The sequence below is a fragment of the Hippoglossus stenolepis genome, chromosome 10, assembly GCF_022539355.2.
Source record: "Hippoglossus stenolepis isolate QCI-W04-F060 chromosome 10, HSTE1.2, whole genome shotgun sequence".
NCBI classification, from domain to species: Eukaryota; Metazoa; Chordata; class Actinopteri; order Pleuronectiformes; family Pleuronectidae; genus Hippoglossus; species Hippoglossus stenolepis.
Window position 1 is genome coordinate 4,167,695 of NC_061492.1, and position 21,096 is coordinate 4,188,790.

Genomic DNA, 21,096 nt, shown 5'->3' on the forward strand with positions numbered 1-21,096 from the left:
CATCCTCTGATGGCAGGAGGAGATTCCTAATGTGTTCCCGGCCACAGTTGGCTGCAGAGAGGGACCTGGATTGATGGAGTTGGGGCTCTCAGGCCCCTCCTTCCAGGCGAGTGCTTTCAGTCAGCAGCACCTCTCCGCAGCAGGGCTACAGTGTTTACAGCTCTCTTCATTTAATTGAAACTCCACTCCATTTGCCTTACTGTCTCCTCTGGCGAGAAGTATAGAAAAACAATCACAAACATGCTGCTTTGGGGGCGAATGCATGGAACATAAATTTTAAGCATGCCATCTCCATGCCCCCTGTGGCCCTGTGACGGAAACCAGGCCAGACCCTGCCTATTGATTCAGGCTGTGAATCACTGCCCGGGCACGCCTGGGGGGAGACGATACAGTGACAGTGATTTGCCACTCCCCGGTGCCAGAGCACTGCCCTGGCCGTTTAAATGTGGCCTCAGCTGTTGCCCAAAGTGATGTGTGGCTCTCGGTGTTGAATGGCCTGCTGGCCGGTCGACATGCTGTCGGTCCGGCACCCCTTAATACCACGCCTGACTGCTCCTAGATACACAAGCACGATCGCACACAAAGAGCCTGATACAATGATGTACACACACACTTAGAAGTTGCTGGAGTAAAGAGCAACTCAATATCCCCTGTGCAGCAGTCGGGGCCCTATTTTCTTTCTCTCTCTCAACCCTAACCTCGGTCAGTCATGTGTACTCAGGAAATGGGGGTCATCATGTCTTGCTGGGGGCAGGGAACAGATTGAAGGACTCTGAAATGATTCAGTGGCAGACAGGGAGTGAGTGAGCCATGCAAACAGTAGCCAGCACTGCTATTCCCATCGTTTCCTTCCTTTTTGTGGAGAACCACCCATTTGTACAGAGTTGGGGGTCAATCTGTCTCTGGCGCTTGTTCGGCTCCTTGCACATTTTTGACCCTCCTAAAATAGATGCTTTTCAGGAATAAAAATACTGGCTCATTGTCCTGCTGACCTTCCCATTTCATTATTTTTATTGGTTCAGTTTGTAGCTTACGTTTGCTAGTAAAGGTTTTTCCATCTTTTCATGATTTGTGTCTCGTAGTGTCTGTGGATCTGTGCACAGACACAGGTTGTACCTATCGAATAAAGTAATTCCTACTATTTTGTGGAGGTTGATTCAAAGTGTAAAGAAGCAGGGAGCGGCGCGCTGAGCCGGAGCAGCTGGCGATAAGTTGCACTTGTTTAATGACAGCGTTTCTTTCCACCAGCTTAGACTCACTGTTATTACTGCTGTTTTAGTTGTGAATTTCCTTTCCTCCCTGTACTGGTGATTTTATGTTTAAGTGAATTAAAGTAATTGATGAAGGCAAGTGTGATCCTAGTTTCTGCATCGCGACTTGGATTCAATTGCAATAAACACTTTAGATAGTATTGCATTTGCTAAAAAGCGCATTGCGATGTAATAACTGAAAGAAAGAGAGAAAGATAATAAGAAAACACAAACCTAATGAACAAATTGTGAACAGTTGCTTTACTTGTTGTTGGCAGTTTGTTGTCGGTGTAGTGCAGGAACAGTTCATTTTATTCATTGCATAAATGTCAGCTCCAGAGAAAGGAAAAAACAAAAGTTTGATTCTCTGAGTAAACAACTCATGAGATATGTTGGTGGAAAAAATTGTCTGCACATGTTCAATAATGAAGCTGTTTGTTTTGTCCAGACAGTCTGCCACTACTAAATATATCCTGTTTAATATTGACATTGTTGAATTTGGGCCAAACTGACTAGTAATTAATTCTGCACTGATTCATGTGACCCAAAATATCACATTTGGGGCTCGGCGTTAATGAGACGAGCTGCAGGGACACTCCATCTCACATTGTTCTCCTGCACTTGAACATTGAATGTCAATATTCGACTGTAATTAAATCAGTTGCAGCCCTGAGCTGTAGCTTAACATGTCAGATGTGAATTTCCCAAATCCGGTTGTTGAAGGTTGAATTTCATTTGTTGTGCAGTTATTGTAGAAGTTAGCCAAGTAGATGGTCCTGGACTTCGACCTCATCTTTGACTCACGCAGTTTGTCCTTGACATTTTGGTTTTCCCGCCACTTCACATGTGTGACTGTGCCCTGCTTTCTCTTTTTTGCTGCACTGCACACTTTCATTTTCTCCTTGTGGGGTTTCTTTTTTTTTTTTTTTTTTACATAAGCACGCCAAGTCACAAACCGGGGCCCGGAAAATTGGATTACCACAGTAACAGCATTTTTCAAATTCTCTGTTCATATGGCCGTTTGGGAGCAGAACAGAGGCGCTATTACCTCGAGTCGACCGGCTCCCTGATAACAGGGCTCAGCAGATACGCCGGCCAGACATGTTTTGCATTACCCATGGCAGGCCTTTTTTGATTGAGGCATCCTATCTCATTGGCGCTCTCCAGACTGTAAACTCAGTCTGAGCACAGAGGACATGGGACTCCCTGAGCAGAGCAGTATAAAATAGGATGAAGAGTATCAGCTGGCACAGCGGTGGGACAAGTCATGAAAGGAGACAGTGGGGCCCTTTTTGTCTTGAATTGCTGCCTATTCTCTCCCTTTCTGTCCCTCTCTCTCTCGCTGTCAAGCTCACTCACTTCTCCGAGCCTCTCCCTCCCTCTATCTCTTCTTTGAAACCCAACCGCTGTACTCATCCCTCGGATCCTTCTGCAAGGATTAATCAGTTTTCCATTCCTGAAGAGATTATTCAAATACCGTTACATCTACAGCCAGCAGCAGCAGCACTCCCACCCTCCTTCCCAGGCAGCTGACTGAGGGGAAAACTCTTATTCTTTCCCACTGTTGTCCTCTATTTCTGCAGATTTGTTCCCTGTTTGTCCTTTGCGTGTCTCCTTTATCACCATGGTTGACACTGCATGTCCGTATGTTGCTTGCTCATCGTGGGAACTGTTGGGTTTTCTCTACCATCTTAAGGTCTCGACCTTATTATGTTATGATTTGGCTTTTAAATTGGACTAAACAGAATATCTTTTATTACAATCGATTCTTCATTTTGCCATGGACTTTTGTGTGAAGCACTTTGTAACCTTGTTTAGATAAGTGCTATACAAATAGTCATTATTATTATGTCTATAATTGTCCTGTGAACGCGTTGGTGATATTGCGTGTTAGTCTCTAGAGAGCTCCCTGCTTTTTGTGCTTCACTTTCACTTGTTTCTGTGTATATGAACACACAGAGAGTATAAACAGCCCTTGTGTAATTATCCTCATTAGTGCTGGTGGGAGCCCAGCCAGAGATCCTCATGGTACCCGACTACAGGAGCTGTGACAGCTCCAACTGGGTTCAGATCCTGCTTTCCTACACCAAAGCCTTCACCTCCCCACCGATCCCTTTTCTCTACAGTTCCCTGTCCCTTTCCTAATCCCCCTCTCCATGCCTCTCGGTCTTGTTTCTCTTAAAATCTGCCCAAACTATTGTATTTTTGTAGAAGTTGACTCTTGGACATTCAGCTCCCTTCTGCCATGATTTAGACAAACATGTTTCTAGGCTTAAAGTGAGGCTCATTTCTATTTCTGATCTATGATTATTTTCCCTGTCGTGCAGCCTCTGCCTTTAAATAAACGAGCCAAAAATAGTTATACTTATGTTATACTGTGATATTAGTTTTTGGAAGGAAAGTTTCACCTTTGAAAACATTACTGTTTGAGAATAACAAGAGGTTTGCGGTTGAAGAGGCAGAAAAATAAATCTTTTATTCATTTTTTTAGATTTGTATTGAGCTGTTATTTGCCTGCTTTGCTTCAAAGTATATAATTCTTTGCTCCGCCACTAATGCCTGTGACGTTTGTAAACTCTGATGTATTAGGTCAGAAACTATTGCTGTCTGTTTTCCTGTAGCTTTGAGTCACCTCCTTGAGGTCATAATGTTCCATTGATTTAGATTTTTTTTTAATCCAGTTAAAAACTTTTGAAGATATGCTAATGCACTGAGGAAAGTCATCCTTATTTTTAATGAGTCTGGAGTAAGAACAAACCTGGGGGAAAATGTTCTAATGCATTTTTCACAGCTGCCTTCTCCACCCTACCTTTCAACTTCTTCAGCTGCTCACTTTTTCACTCTTCCTATTTTCCTAATTATTTTACTTCATTCTGTCCGTACTACCAATAATCTTGACTTTTCTCTTCCTTTACCTTCTCCTCCCCCGTCTCTATCTGAAGTTGCTTCTCCTTCTCAGTCTAGCACCTTCTCTTCTTACCCTCCTCCCTCTGGATCTTGGCCAAACAAAGTGCTAAACCCACCTCACATGACCCACACCCACCCAACCCAGCACTCTGCAGCAGGCGAACGCAGCCAGACTTTTCCCTTCACTGCTCATTCTGCGCTCTGTACCCTCTGGCCTTCATCCCTACCTGCCAACACCGCACACAGACACACACACACACACACACATACTCGTGGTAATGCTGATTTCATACACAAACTCCGTGTTTGACATGGGATAATAACCATGTGTTCCACCTGCTTTTGACCTACCAGTCTGCTGTTACAGGTTAATCCCTGGCTGCTGATGTTGACACACACTCTCCTCTGCAACTGTAGACGAGTTCACATTGCTGTATGACATTGTACACTGCTTTAGTATCGATAGAGAATATTTGCTTAACAAAGTATTTGAATTGATCGGTTCATTAAAGAGTTTTGCTGCAGGGTTTACACTTGGAATCAATGTGAGAGTTTGACAAAACCAAACGAGCAGTGTCAGATTAGGGTCTAAGTCTAAAGCAAGGTCGGGGACTAGAGTCAGATGATCTGTAATGGAATCGTTCAAATCGATCACCCTGATGAGAACGAGGTAGCCAAAGGAGCGCTGTAAATAATGGATGGTGTACTCTTTGCTGTGAGTGCATTCTTAAAGAAGACATATGATGCCTTTTCCTCTGGTGTGTTATATAGGTGTTTTGTGAATTTTAAAGTTCAGCAAAGTTAAAAAGTCTGTGGTTCAGGGAGCTCCTCTCCTCCATTTTAAAAACACCTCTACTGAAAAATGCCTTGTTGGTCGTCCAGCTGATACTTTTGCATTATCAAGATGTCACGATGCCCCACATTTGCACAATGAATGCCTAGCAGCTAGTCTGACACGCCCCCTAACACAGCCAGGTAAAGCAAGAGCAGAGGCCTGACATTGCCTACATGCACTGGAAGAAGTTGACCAATCACAACAGAGTGGGCCAGTTGACCAATCAGAAAAGACTGGGCTTTATCGGTTGGGGGCTTAAAGAGACGGGAGCTAAAACCAAGTGTTTCAGACAGAGGCTGAAAAGAGGAGCCGCAGCAATAGACAGCCTGAAAAAGGTGATGTGTTTTCTGAACATTAAAGCATTCAAACCTTTTAAAAGTCATAACCCAAATTCAAAATCTGAATCTGAGCAGAATATATCTCCTTTAAAGTTAGAAATTGTCTTGTCTTGTTTGGATGTAACAGATAAAAATGATGAAAATCTTCAGTGGGAGGAAACATGTTGTTGGGGGATTCTGACGATCTTGTTTGTTTGGCAACACTACTCATCAGATTCCTGCTAATGGTTACACATGTTGTACAGCAAGTCCATCAGGTGCATATGTTTGGCTCAGCGCTAACACTTCACCGGTTACACACAAACATAGCGAAGATATGCTCTCTTTCCCACGTACATGAATATGTATGCGCTTTCACCTACATTCCTGCTGCCTCCTTATTTGTCTCTCTTAGACACTGCAGTAGTCAGGAGAGGAGGTGTGTGGGTTGTAAGCTGGCAGCTTACAGTGTTAAGTGATTTAGAAGGTGAGTTTAGTAAGGCGCTGTGAGTTGAGGCAAAATATATGGGACATTAATGACTTACATCTGCCTGTGAGACCAAAAAAAACACCCTATTATCTCAGAATAATAGTTTCCTGCATCTGTTTGTCCCTGGGATAGATTCAAAGTGCTCGGTTCTGAACTTGAGTTTTCCTGAACGACCCCTTCTCTCCAAAAAGTCATTGTTGACAAAAAATACATAACGTAGTAAAGATGTGTTTAAAAAAAACACCAGCACAGTGGGTGGTGTCTTGTGTCTGGTGACAATATGATGAGTGGATTCAATGTTATAATATTTACTCAAAAATGCGTATATAGAGCACACTTGACACAAACGCTGTTATTTGTTGCACCGAAGACGAGGTGCTCGACAACAGACAAATCTGTTTTCCGCCTGCTCCTCCTCTTCACTCTGCAGGCTGGAAGCATGCAGCCTGTCACTGGCACCGCAGTGAGCCCAAACATGATATGACCTAAATAAACGAGTGCGTTAGGAGAGTGAGGGATGAAGCAATATTCTTTCCCTCCCTCACTCAGCCGTCTTGTTTTCAAACACTTCATTCTACTGCAGGCTGAAACCTCTCACATGCCCGTGTGCACAGTTAAATGGCAGACGCACACATCGGAGTCGGTATGAGTGTGTTTACATCCTGGCACCTGAAGAGCTTATTTGGCTTCAATTCCACAGGTGCTTGCACTCATCTGGGCTCTTATTGGGCCTTGTTTCTGGCTCCCATTTCACACAGCTCATCTTGCAAATTTATATCTCTACCTAGTACCTACTTTATAACTCAGGGGTCATAATCGTCTGCGAATTATGCTGCAAATAACAGGTGTGAGACAAGAGGTGTCGGCTGGGCCACACAATAGCTTTCATTAGGGAAGAGGTGACAAAAATCCACCAACTATAGCCAAAATCTCTGCGTGAATTTGGCATCTTGTTTGCCAGCTTGGCCACACTAGTACTCATTTGGCCAAGTGACGAGCTGTCCTATTAGGAGTCGTACCTAGTTCACATGTTGGCAACAACAGGTTTTATATTGTTTAAAGTGCTGGAACATGCTACCTGAGTCCATGGTCCCCTCCAGGGTTCCTCCTATAGTGACAGTAGGAAGTTTGATGTGTTTCGGTGTGTTTCGGTGAGCAGGTCAGGACTCTGTGCTTCATTGTGTCGCTGCCCACAGAGCTGGAGCCTGACAGGGACAGATAAGACAGCCTCACCTCAAACACACTCTACACCCCCTGCCATTAGCGGCTCACAGGACAGGTTGCATTATGCAAACAGACAGCTCAGTCCTGTGAGTGTGTGTGTGTGCATGTGCGTGCATGCATGCGAGTGTTTGTGTAGTTAAGTCGGTGCATATGTGTGCGATCGCTGTGAGCATGTGAGTGCACGCTGCTGTGTTTCTACTTGTTCTTGTGTGTGTGTGTGTATGTTTGCGGACAGTCAGTTCACATGGATTAAAGACCTTTAATCCAGCCAGATCCTCATCGGCTAAGAAGTTAGTGGCTACAACTTGTTAGTCAAGGAGTTTGCTCTTTGCTCATGTGTTAAAAGTCAGAGTTGCAAGGCTGAATGACTCCTGGTCCCCATTAATGAGTTACTCCAGAAGACTTGAGCCAGTCTCTCTATGATGGATGCACCTCTCAGTTCCAGTTTGGATCAGCAACTTTTAATTGGGCCTTGGCTTTTTTGTTCCTCCCATTATCCCCCCCCAAAGCCAAGAAGACATGCATGTGCTGTCTGTTTATAGAAGTGCATTAAGCCCATGTCTCTCTCTTGTGCTCTCTCCTCTCAATGCACAAACGTGCGTGGGAGGAAGGATTGTCGCACGTTTTTCTTTACAGAGAAGACTGATAAAATAGCTGCTTGCCAATATCGACTATTCGCGCAAGCATGCAACATTAATCTTGATTCTTTAACTCTGAATCTTAATGTTTGCTCCTTCGATTCAGCTCTTCCTGAAGAGGCACAACGACGGAAAGGACTGATAACTAGAGTATGTAGAAATTTAGCATGTGTAAGCTTAACAGTTGGACCAGTGTTTCATAAGTTATCTGTTGTTACCTCTGTAGTTTTTGCCCCATCACATTGTTTGTCAGCAGGATTATGCAAACATTACTGAACAGATTTTCACAATACTTAGTGGAAGGATGGCACATAAGCAAAGAGAGAACCCAATAACTTTTGGTACAGAACTGGACAAAAGGGTAGATCCAGGAATTTTTGTCATCACATTCGTTGTTTGTGAGATTTGCGATTTAGGGCTTGTCACCAATTGCACTTGATGAAAATAATCTGAGTGTGTGCAACTTGCTGGGGCTTGGTTGGATTTTAGGGGACGGTTGGGCCTTGGCGGAGGTATGCGCTCTACTGAGTGCCATTCCAGTTTTCCAATTAATTACTTTCAAATATTTCCTGGCATCAACCAGTTCTGCTGTAGCAGCTGAGGCAGCCAGAGGTTCAGGAAGGGAAAGCTGTAGTTAATGAAGAGGGAGAGATGTAGGAGAGGAGGAGCAACAGGTGAGATTGACACAGAGGGAGATAGATGTCTTTACCATCGATCTCACCTGTAATAATTCAGTGTTTAACAATACGGTAAATAATCGTCATTGTCAAGATCTCAGCGGTCACTTTGGTGTCTTCAGCACAATCATATCCATCAATGAGAATTTGTTTCTCCTGTTCAGAGACAACACTTTACTGTGTTATGCTCTAATTTCTGTGTCTAAAGGATTCAAGTTTAAAGACAATAAACAGGACACACTGCAGCACTGTTCTTTTGCACAATCCCCAGCGTCTCATCCATCATCAAACAGACGGGACAGACATTAATTTCTGTGTTGACAGACACTATGAACTGCTACATTTCCCAGACTTGGAAACTTTTAATACTTCTTAATAACTGTCTTTAACGGCCCTATTATTGGCGTTTCTCCAGCTTTCCCACCAGTTCTGCACCTTTTTTATTTTTTGCTGCCGATGACTTTGCAGTTTTCACCATGTGTTCTAATAAAATATCTCTTTGCCCTCACAGGGAGCTCAGCAATGAATAAGCTACGGCAGAGCTTCCGGCGGAAGAAAGACATCTACGTGCCGGAGTCGAGTCGGCCGCACCAGTGGCAGACAGATGAGGAGGCAGTCCGCACCGGCAAATGCAGCTTTGCAGTCAAGGTGACCCTCCCCCCGTTTCCTCGCACATAAACACACCTGCATACACAAAATATCACACATTTTTCACAAACACACAAACACTGACCTCACTGTAGAACACTCACGCCTGAGAAACTCTCATGTTGGCTTTGCTCCCCAAGGACACTGCTTGTAATTAATCATAAGCTATCAGAGAGTGTGAGCACATATTTTATCTAGGTTGCAATGTTATATACTGTATCCTTCCACAGTAAGGGGGGGGGGGGGTTGTGTGCACTATTGATTTGTGGCCTCCAAGAGCTTTCAGAACCACTTGAATCATTAAGTTAAACACACAAAATGAAAGAAAAATGCTCCAGTATACTTGACAAATAAACTGGGAGCATTGAAGAGCGAGTCCCTCAACTCGGTAGAATACTAATGCAGTATCTTTGTACATGCAGTCTTTAGTGCTCGACCTGCGGTGCTGCAGTTGATGAAGTGGAGAGTTCACCGTATTGTGGCAACAAAACCTTCCCCATTTGCAAACAGAAGCACAAAGTCACGCTTCCTCTCATCACAAGGGTCCAATGTTCACCTTAGCTTGGTTCTAAAGGGGAATTGAAAACTTCACAGTCGTGAAACGGGAATGTTTATCTCACAGCAGATGAACTCTGTGGCTGTTCAAAGTGTGTCACACATAAGTCGGAGCACAGGTTATATATTTTTTTATTACCTGTGTTTCATTTGAGCAAGAAAGGCGAATTGGAAATGCATTTAGGGGGTTAGTGGTGTGAATATAATGGAAGGTAGTGAAGAGCAGGATTTATTACTCCCTTAAGATTTCTTGGCTGAGCGAAAAGCTGAGCGAAAAGCTCATACTTTGTAGGATACAGATATTGTAATGAGTCATGATTTAAGTGGGATCTTAGTTTTGTTTTTGTTCAGGTCTATACATAGACTTAAGGCTCACTGTTGTGTGTCACTTTACGTGGGTAATTAAGTAATAACGCTGAAGTTTGTGTTCAAGTGCTCATGTTTCTGATCAGTTGGTTTGAATTAGTTATGTAATGCTATAAAAACAGGGTGGAGCGTCATGATTGACAGCCGAGACTTGTGATATTTCAAACTTCAATAATATTCCGATTGATTGTGTACATGTGTGTCAACGTGTTGGCTCCTTGCCTCAAATTGAGCTTCCATAAATTTCAGCCAGTTTGTGAATTTCCTCTTAAGCTGACTTCCAAATGTTCCCTGAACACACGTGCTCATACATACCTCCCCTCCCCCAAACGCTCCCCATACATTGTCTCTCAACGCTGATCTCAAAGAAACACTTGTCTTTTAGCAACTGCTCTACTCTGTCTTCACACATCTGTAAAGGTGTAGATGAACTAGGAGTTTTAATTTACTACTTTCATCAAATGTGCTCATTATTTCCGAGCTTTATCTTTTTGCAAATTGCCTTGAAGGAACGAAGTTTCATTAAAGTTCTGTAGATTTCTTTCCTACCGTTAAATTGCTGGTTGTACATAAATCAACAAAACAACAAAGTAAAACCTGCTCTGCCGCTGTAACCAGCCGGTGGGGAATACCTTGAAATCTAAACCTGGGTAACTGACCGTTCTTGTGCTGCTCTAAAGATCGTGTCTTTACGTATTTACATCAGACAGTGAAACGCAGACTCTGTCAGGAACAATTAAATAGCTTTTTCTTAGATTGTCTAGATTGTCACGATTACTTCCGCACACACTTCTCCGCCAGCAGTTTTTTTCCCTCTGCACTGGCTTTCACTGTGCCAATGCAACCTACCATGCTACTCCTCTGTGTCTCTCCTCCCCCCCCTCGCTCTGCTCCCTCGCTCCTGCTCTAGGTGCCTCAGAGGAGCCCAGTTGTGTGTGGGTTGAGATAGTTGCAGTGGAATTATCACCGACTGCCGCACTACACAGTAATGATCAGAGGAGCGAGAGAGGAGTTTTAAAGTCGTGCTGGGGGGGAAGCGGGTGATCTGGGCTGGTGGTGATATAAAGATTGGGGGAAATTATGTTGTGGCTTGGGGATTCCCCCATTACAATAGCATCTTTAATACAGGCCCAGTCTTTCATTGATCACATTTAACATTTTAACGCTGATTGTGTAAAGCTTGTTATTTGTTTGTATGTTAAGCAGCATTTGTGTTTATTTGTGTGTACTTGCATGTCCTCTGTAAGTTTAAACCATGTAGACTTATTTGCATAAAAATGAATGTGGGTTTTCGTGTAAGCTTGTTTTCTGCAGGTATCCCCACGCTGGAAACAAGTCATATGTATGTAAGGCTTCTTTTCACAGACTTTCTATGGAATCTGGCAGAATTTGTCACTGAAACTGACTTATGGCCAATACCATATGTTAATTCCTGGAATCCATCTGGAACACATCTGGAGGATTCATATCAGCAAAATCTGTACAGAATATTCAAACAATACAGGGCTGCTGTTTTTAGGCCTCAGGTAATCTTGACCTCACATGCTCCTCGTCAGCTGCTACTTCAAATGTTTACAGAATGTGGATTTAAGCACATGTTGCACTTTTTGTCTTTCTGTATTTGCTATGTTAACTCTACTGGTCCTCAAGACCAGACAAATTGGCCCCAGGGCCAGAAAGATTTAAATTAAATATAAAATCTCAAGTTTTTCCACCAAAACTGGTATTGCACTTACAGCACGTTAATACAAATATCATGATGTAGCCCAATGCAGGATTAGTTACCAGTTAAACTGATCCTGGGGTCAGCCCACTAATAAACATGGGTTTAAGATCCTAATTAGCCTCTGTGTGTACATCAGGCTGTTCAGGAGATATTAATTCCATTTGTTCGAGTTGCTTTTGTTGAGCACGGATATTAAATATGAATGTTGCGGCCCCCAGATTGTTGCTGCCAGCTAATTACTAACAGGAGTAAGATACAACAAACCATCTGTTGTGACACTTCAAGCCTCCCCTGGGTTTACGCATCTCACCTTAGTGACGTCTCCTAACAGATCCCTTTATTAGTGGCTCTGCAGCTTTGACTGTCCTCACTACCCACAGCTGCGTCCTCACATCACTTGTCTTTAAAACACGTGTTTCTGTGCACATCTCTGTTTTTAACGTAACATAAGTGCATACACAGTGTTTTCCAGTACCGTGATGTGACTCAAAGTCGTGGCGTCACACTCTTAAAATAGCCTGGACAGAGGGTGGGGGTGTCAGACGGCGGTCAACATCACTTGCTGTGTGTGTATGTGCAAGGAAAGGGTAAGGACTTCCTCTCCGGCCCCACATGTACAATGGCTTCTGGGCTGGTCAGGGTTATAAGTCTGGACACTGGGGTGATGCTGCTTCAAGTCTAAGACGGAGGGAGGGAGTGACGTGTTGGAGGGAGGCAGCCGTGTTGTAACGTGGTTGGAGGACAGGATTTCCCCCAGGAAATTGTTCATTTGAGCAAAAATATGGTGTCGATCATTCACTGCAAATTCCTTAGCCACTGCTGGCAAATGTATATAAAATCTTTCCTGGCATAGACGGAACGATAAACTGATTCGTCAAGAGAATTATCTGCAGATGAATTAATAATAACTTTAATGGCTGTCAGTGCACACCTCTGCCAAGGCCCAGCAGTCCCCTTATAAAACCACATTTATAGTCATCATGATCCATGTATTATTATTATTACAGACATCAACAATCAGCTTGCTATCTTGCATTTAATGAAAGTGAAAATGAATTCCTGGATCCACACCTAAAGTTAATGATTCTTCTTTGGGTCATGCCCCACGCCTCCAGTTTTTCTATAATCCTTCTACCTAACAAACACAGATGAAAAACATCTTTTACGTCCTCGGTGGAGGTAAGAATACTTAGTTACAACCCGAACTCATAGTGTGAAGAGCGTCCTTCAGGATGGGGTTGACCCTGATGAAGGCCACAAGGTGAAATACAACAGTTGTGAGATTTGATATGTTTTCCTTAGACATACAACTGATTCTAGAAAGGTTAAACTGTAATTGCTGTAAATCATTTCAGGAAGGTTAGTTTCCTGCAATCGACACTATACCTGATCTGATCTCATCTGTATTTGCGTGTGATGAGCCAAAACAATGATGCAGGTCAGGTTTCTAGGTCCACACGGAGCCACAGGAGGTGGCTGCCAGTCGACCACGCACAAAGAGCAGCTTCCTTCCATGTTTTTGTTTCTCTCACTCTCTGTTGCATCTGTTCATAGTTCTTTGGCGTGTTCAGTATTTTCAATAGCAATTTTTAGCACTTTCAAAAATATGGGGATTAACCAGGGAGCAATTGAACTGTGATTGACCTCAAAATGTTAATTAATTAGGTTTATAAATCACCAGTGCCAGTATACCGGGGGGGGGGACTTATTTAAATACCAAATCTAATTCCAGAGTTTATTATGGGAGCCATACTTAAACTTGAGTAGAGATGGCCACAGGAAAGGTTTGTCACAGTTTTACTTAGTCTCGCTCTCTCTCTCTCCTCTCTACCCTGCAGTACCTGGGACATGTGGAAGTGGAGGAGTCCAGGGGGATGCACATATGCGAGGATGCAGTGAAGCGGCTGAAGACGGTACGTTTCACAGTACTTCCAGGAATGAGGCTGTTAAACACCAGACATCCTCCTTCCTCTTTATCTGTTCTCTCTTTTTTTTTTATCTTTTCCTCCATTAATTTCCTTCTCTTTGAAACCAGAATCCAACTGACATTCTCTAACGTCTGTTTCACGACAGCCCTCTATCTTCTGTCACTTTTATTCTCCTCCGTGTTTCGTCTGTGTTTATTCCTGTCTAGGAGTCTCTGTACATAGAGGCCCGAGTGTGGCTGATTCTTACCATTTGTCAATGAGCGTCTCCACCCAGCATGACCTACACACAACCTCCAGGGGCGTTGGGCTCTGTTCTGAAACGTCTCTTCCTTTCCGAGCACGCTCTCTCAGCCAGAGTAGATAGGCCGGCGTGTACTTCCTGCTGCGGCAGATTCCAGCGGAGTTGCACAAAAAGGAGCAAATTCCAGTTTGGGGAGCAGGGGAGGGGAAGGGGGAGAAACTGTAGAGCAATCGCTTTTCCATGTTGTCAGTTGTTTGCCAAGGCCCCACCCAGTTTATATAGTCGTGTGTGTATATATGAGGCTGACTCTCTAAAGTCACAGACAAATCTGAGTCGACAGGTCTGTTACCGGGGACTGTATGATTAGAGATTCCTGTTCAGGAGGATCCTCATGTCAGGTATCATAGTTACGAAACTCCTGCTTGAAGTATCTGTAGTTAGCGTTTCAGTTTCAATTTGACATGACTGATTAAATGAGAGCTCACACCCTGTTTCTCCTGTTATCAACACTTTTGGATTCTGTTCAGGGCCTTTTAGTTGAACTGCATATTCTACTCAGTGAGCTGAGTCAACGTCCACCTGATGCGTCATGTGCGTGTATGTACTTTTCAGATCAGGTGCAACTTTTGCGTGCTTCTCCCGTTAGTGTTTTACACGTCATCGTTTTCAAGACATGACTCATGAATTACTTTGTTGGTTTTTCAGTGCTCTCAAAAAGTAGAATCCTTGGTGGAGATAATAATAAAAGTGAACGTTCATATGAATGCCAGCAACACACACACACACACCTATACAGCACTAAGTTTATAACATGCACATACTTGTAGACACCTGTAGTTGTATTGTTGTGTGTGTGTGTGTGTGTGTGTGTGTGTGTGTGTGTGTGTGTGTGTGTGTGTGTGTGTGTGTGTGTGTGTGTGTGTGTGTGTGTGTGTGTGTGTGTGTGTGTGTGTGAGTGTGAGAATTAACACACACACACAATTAAAACACACACTCAGAGATGGCTTGCAGGCAAATCATTTGTTCACACAGCAGCACACACTGGAAGACGTGTACCCATAGAAACAGCAGACAAACACACTGACTATACACACATACATGCAAGCCTAATAAACGCACACACACACACACACACACACACACACACAGCAGGACATACACTCTGGAGCTTGATGAGGTCACATGGTGTAGACACAGAGCCTGAGGCCGTGAGATCTTATTGAGATCCAGTCATTTTAACAAGGCACATAAAAAGGAGCCAAATCAAAAGGAGGAGGCGGGTGCTTCTGTCCTCCTGTCCTCATGTCTCCTGTCCTCCTGTCCTCCGTACGGCCGTGACATTTTTTTCTTATCCCCTCCCAGGTTTGTTTCCTTGTTGTGCAACCCGTGACTGTTAAGCATTCTTGTCTCATTCATAGTCTGCTGACTTATCCCACACTCTTTATATCAAGATGCCATCGCACAATAAAAATAGAATTTCCAGGCTTTGGGAAAGTTTTTCAACTACATAATTTTCATTATTTCATAATTCTGTAACATTAATATTCACCAACATTCAGCAACGGGGCTGAGAGCAGTGGAATAACAGAAGAGTTGTGCTGCATTGCGTCGCTCTGCACTTTTCATTTCCATTTCTCTAATTCTCTTTCCATTATAATTAGTGTTGGAGTTCAGTGATTTTTCAGACGAGAGCAGTTTGTTAATGCCGCACTTTCATCCCGCGTTGCTCTACATTGACCTGCTTAAAAAGAATAATACAGTGATTTGGATCAACAAAACAAGGTTTGAGTCATGGATTCTTGATCAATGGTGTTCGGGGCCTGGGGCCAAATGAGGTTTCTGTTTTTACATCTTACATCATTTTAATGGGACGTCTTCTCTTAACATGCGGAGGGGAAGCTGGCAGGAAGGCTGACTCTGTCTTATATAGCACAGCAAAACTCACTGGCACAAAAATACGCCTTCCCCTGATGCCATTTATCCATGTCAGCGCTTAACCTTCCAGACGAACCCAGGTCCTCCCTCTTTTGAACACAGTTGGCGAGGTCCTGCCAGATCCCACTTCATCCTCACTGACTCTTTAATTAGCTTACTGTTGCAGCTAACTGTTGCCAGGCAACAAATACTGCCAGTGTAAACTCTTATTTCCAGGAACTAATAACCCACATTTGTCTGGAACCAGGCCCTCACCTGTGGGCTCTCATTGTCTCATGTGGGCTAAGTAAAGGAAGCTGTTTCCTGAAAATCAGCTAGCGTCTGCCAGACAGAAGCCACATCATCAACACAATCTGGCAGCATCAGGCCGAGCGTTCTCAGGCCAGACGAGAGAGATGAACAACGGAGAGATAATTCTCTCTGCTGCATCAGTAGGAACAACAGGGAAATAAATGTGCCTTGAGCTGGAGGGTGTGTGTGTGTGTGTGTGTGTGTGTGTGTGTGTGTGTGTGTGTGTGTGTGTGTGTGTGTGTGTGTGTGTGTGTGTGTGTGTGTGTGTGTGTGTGTGTGTGTGTGTGTGTGTGTGTGTGTGTGTGTGTGTGTGTGTGTGTGTGTGAAGACTCCAGCTCTGAGCCAACTCCATTGTTTTTCTCAGCAGCCTTTGGGACAGTAATGAGAGTTTTCTCGCAGCTCTGCGACCTGTGACTCAGAGGGAAGGATGGAGGCGGGTGGGAGGAGGAGGAGGAGGAGGCTGCATTGCGGTAGCGTCAACCTCCAAACTGCCCTTTTTTTTTTTTGTCATCGTGATGTCACTTCCTGCTATTGCATTTGGCCACTGGCCCAGGGTTTGTGGTGTATTCTGTGTTCCATCAGCGGGAATATTTTAGCTGCTTCTCAGGAGCTCATAGAAACCAAGGTTGTTTCCTCTGTGTTGACTGGGTGAGGCACCCCACCATGATGCTGGAAGAATTTCAATTGTGTTTGTACATCAACACCCAGTAGCCTCAGGCTGCATCACTGACATGTATCAGAGTTCATCAGGTGGTTTGTGTAACCTGGCCGTTTCAATTAAGGCTTCTAGCGTCACATGGTTTGCAAAGTTGTCGCTGACGCCTTTTCACCCTCACTAGAGATATTTCCTGTGTAAACACCAAAGGCAGGAAGCTACACAACAAAGTCTTCATTCAACACAGAGCCGCGTCTGCTCATGTCCTGAACTAACTAAACATAAACATTAGAGCCCGGCAAGTATGAGCCTTATGTGCCGGGATAAAAACGGGTATTTTTTTTGTATTTACAACAAAGTATACGATTAAACCATGAAATATCAGGCCTCAATCACGTTACTTTGCCATCAGGATTTGATAACATCTTAGAAATCAACTGTCATGGTCCAAATCAGCATCGGACCCCTAACAGCTCACATGCACCTGTCCTGCAGGGTGGTGGCTTGAGCGCTGACCGTGTCGGGTAAAGTAATAGGATGACATACACTCTTATCTTGGACTAGAGGTATCTGTAGCTCATGTTGTAAGGTGTGACTGTCACAGATGTTACACAAGATGTGTGCTTTTAATGTCGCACATCCAGCTGGTGGCTCATGCTGTTCTTGGCACCAGCCTGGTAGTATCACAGTGATACGATCACCAAAAGGTTTTGACTGTGTGTGTTAAGGTTGTCTTTTAAAATGCGGTCTAGTATTTATCGACACAGAAACCCTTGTTGGGTACAAAGTAAGTTTCGTGCTCCAGTTGTTTTTGTTTTGGACGTGTCGGCTTCACTTTAATCTTTCAAACCTCAGCTTTTCTTTCTGCCCACAAAGCTTTTTCCCCTTCTATAGTTTCATCACCTATTTAATACCCGAATAATGTTCTTTTTGTTGGTGTTACACTTTTTTTTTTGTCTTTTTAAGCAGGTTTTAATGCAGAGAAATGCCTTCAAATCCCCCTCCCCTCACATAACCTCCCATTCTAGTTATCACAACCTTATAGATATTTTCCCCCCCTAACCACCTAGCATACTAATACTAGCTGAGCATACTCTACTCTACGCTACGCTGGCACACTATCAAGTGCTGAGCTCATTTGGAATGAATCTCCATTGCTGGTTAACACGTTAAATCATGCATTAACATGGTGCTCTGAGTGCTGTCTCCACCACGGCTGAGTAACAGGAGCGGAGTGGCACTCCTTTTCACAGCTTATGGGGAGGAGAGGAACAATCAGGGAGCGAGGGGTGAAAGGGAGGATTAGCACCAGGCTGGGTCTGGTTGTGGCGGCCTAAACTTGACCCTGATTCTGGCCAACCAGTGAACAGACTCAGAGGTCAAGCTGCCGCCTGTGGGAATCTGTTTCTGTCTGCTGAACACCCATGGAAGGAGCACATCTCGGTCTAGGAGTCAGAGGAGAAAGAATAAAATGGGTTTAACCCCTCCGCAGATACACACACCTGAAGGTCTGCAGGCTTTATCTCCTCTGTCCAGGCAGCTTGGTAGTACTGCTGTAGTGTTGCAGACTTGTTGCTGTCGATTTCTGTCACAGAAGAACTTGAGGGCGTCATTTCCTGCTGCCGGGGTGATCGAGAGGGAAACAGTAATGTGGTTTACTGGCTTCCCGTGTTGTGGTAGTACTAACGGTGATCATAAATACAATAACGACCACATTCAAACATCTGTCAGTTTGGAATCATGTGGAGCTACATGATCCATTATCTCTCCCTCACTCACTCCTCACTCACTCACTCACTCACTCACTCACTCATAGACTGTATTTGAAGATGAACGATTTCATTTCTTATTCCCATTGTACAAACAGCTTTTTTTTATATGTACTTTATATATACTGACTTTTAGTCTGGTCAGTGTCCAATCCACTGATGTGGAAGAGGTGGGGTTTATGATCTTTACAGCAGCCGGCCACCAGGGGGTGATCCAGACGATTCACTTTTGGGAACTGTCATGTCGTCAATCTTAATATACAGTCTATACATAAATGTACAGTCTATACATAAACTCTGTATAAAGATGAATGATGCGTCTCCTCTTCCTACAATTTTACAAAAATAATAATAAATAAAGCTAAAGTATCTTTGATACAGCCGCTGCCATCTTGTGCTTTCAACGTCATTTGCTGATACATCGACCAATCGCGAGTCAGTCTCGGCTGTCAATCACGACATTTAACCCCCATTTTTTGCATCAAATAATTAAAACTATCAGAAACTTTAACACAAATGTTACCTGAAATGACAGAAACCGTCTTTGAGAAACAATAATTTGAAGTGTGTACCTTTTAAGTGACTTTTTAATTTGATCCATGTCCCATCTGCTTACATGGTGAATATGGGGTTTATTATCTATACTGCAGACATCCAGATGAATTTGCTTCTCTTTTGTGAGCCGTCATGTTGTTCATCTTCATATACAGTCTATACTCGCTCACTCACTCACTTGCTCACTTGCTCACTCGCTCATAACCCACCTTCACCTCAACGAAACCCAAAAATCAAATCCCTCCCCGTAGGCTCCAGTCAATTTTTAGACTTCCTAGGTAACATTTTCATGCCTTGTTCCTCCCTCCGTCTCCTCCATCCCTCTCACCCACCCTCCAGGACAGGAAATTCTTCAAAGGATTCTTTGCAAAAGTAAGTTATTGCTTTGTGTGTCTTGAGTGTGTTTCTCTCTCTATTATTCCTATTATTAATATAATTTTTTTTCCTCCTGTCACGTAACACTTCACCCTTTTGATCACGTCTGAAGGCTGGAAGAAACACACACACAGACACTGATGCACGCGAGAGATCAGTCTGGAGAGAGGCAAACACAGTGATGCATGTCTGTGGGCAGGTGGGGGTGGTTTAGTGTGGGGTGGGGCACTTATCTGTGTTTGTGTGTGTATCTCTATGTATGCGTGTGGGTTGTTTTTTTTTGATTAACAGGCGTGCCTTCTCTCCGTTCAGCCCTTCTTCCTTGAACCAAGAACGGAACAATGAACAGCTTGTATGAATGAAAAGTGACTTTTTGGTGCACACACACAGATAATTTATTGTTATTCTAACCCATGTGGCCACCACTGTCGACTGCATCTGTGCACCAAATCTCCTTTTGTGCCTTTGATTCAATTTTGGGAACTAGTGAATGACACAGCACTCAGAAAAAACCAAATCCTGATTTGTGTCTCCTCTTTTGTCTCTTACCTGGTGCTTTCTCTTTGTTTACAGGTGTGTTCTCTCTATGTGTGTGTGTGTGTGTGTGTGAGTTGAATAGGTACAAAGGGAGCTAATCTTGGAGGATATGGACATACTGGAGCGGTTTCTTTTGTTTCTTAACTTGTTCCTGTTCCTTTTGTGTGTTGGCAGGCCGGGAAGAAGCCGGTGCGGGCCGTGCTGTGGGTGTCGGCAGATGGTCTTCGCGTTGTAGACGACAAAACAAAGGTAATAAGTCCCTTCGTTCCTCTTATCACAGGCTTGATCAAACAGAAAGCGCTGCCAGAGGAAGCACATGTGGATTTAGCAGCATTAAAGCTGGAAGCTGCTGAGCTGTTTGAGTTAATAATGGTGGTGAAGCTGGTCTGGTCTAGTGACCTAAAAAAGGAAAAAGGCCCTTTTGGAAATATGTGCTCACGGCACCTGTAGGAAGTAGGAGTTGATTTAACGCCTTCACATTATAGGTCACAGGGACACCTGCTGGAAAGTGCTGGTACTGCATCAAATGTAGTCTGTTTAAACATTCAAAGCACGTTTAAGAAAACTCGAGGATGTAGGTTATAAACAGGAGGAATTCAAAAGAGCAATAAAAAGAGAAGGCACATGGCTGTTGTTTTCTATATCTACGTAATGTATCCGTTAAAGTTTTGTTATTAAATGCCCTGTAACTAACTAAGGCCATTGTTTTGTGTGTGAGTCTAATTTTAAGTGTACGTAGTTAAAAGAACCAGTCTTTCTGAGGTGTGTGTTCATTTCTGTGTACACACACCTCGTAACTTAATTGTTCAATTGTCACTAAAATATAGTGATAATCGATCATGAGATTGTTTTTTACCATATGAGCACATGCTGTAGTTTATGGAAAGATATTTTTAACCGGTCCAGGATCTTGTATTTCACCTTGAGTCCTGGTTCTGTTCTTTGTTTGCATTTATTTAGTTGTGTTGTTAAAAGCAATAAAAGGATCCAGGATTTCGTGAGGTTCAGCGTTATGTCGTGTTCAGGTGCAGACAGCTGCTTCTGGAGCTCGTTGTAGTTCAGTGTTATTCAAGCACCCTCGGAGCCTTCTCAGTGAAGTACTCTTCATTCATGCAGCATTTCGAACAGACTGGAGTGAAAGTCACTTGACCCTGACCACAGCTTCGAAGCTGCTAAT

The 21,096-nt window shown here is 43.6% G+C and overlaps 1 protein-coding gene across 6 annotated transcripts in view; it reads left to right on the forward strand.

Annotated features, from left to right (window-relative positions):
• Positions 1-21,096, forward strand: part of numb (NUMB endocytic adaptor protein) — a 38,981-nt gene that overhangs the window by 12,392 nt on the left and 5,493 nt on the right. For 3 of the 6 annotated variants that reach the window (XM_035167998.2, XM_035167999.2, XM_035168002.2), the window contains exons 2-5: positions 8,850-8,986; positions 13,472-13,546; positions 19,347-19,379; positions 20,094-20,168. In XM_035167998.2, coding sequence (XP_035023889.1) covers positions 8,861-8,986; positions 13,472-13,546; positions 19,347-19,379; positions 20,094-20,168 — 309 coding nt within the window. In that variant the 5' untranslated portion in view covers positions 8,850-8,860. The remainder of the gene's footprint in view (positions 1-8,849; positions 8,987-13,471; positions 13,547-19,346; positions 19,380-20,093; positions 20,169-21,096) is intronic. The other 3 variants (XM_035168001.2, XM_035168000.1, XM_035168003.2) reach the window with 1 other exon arrangement.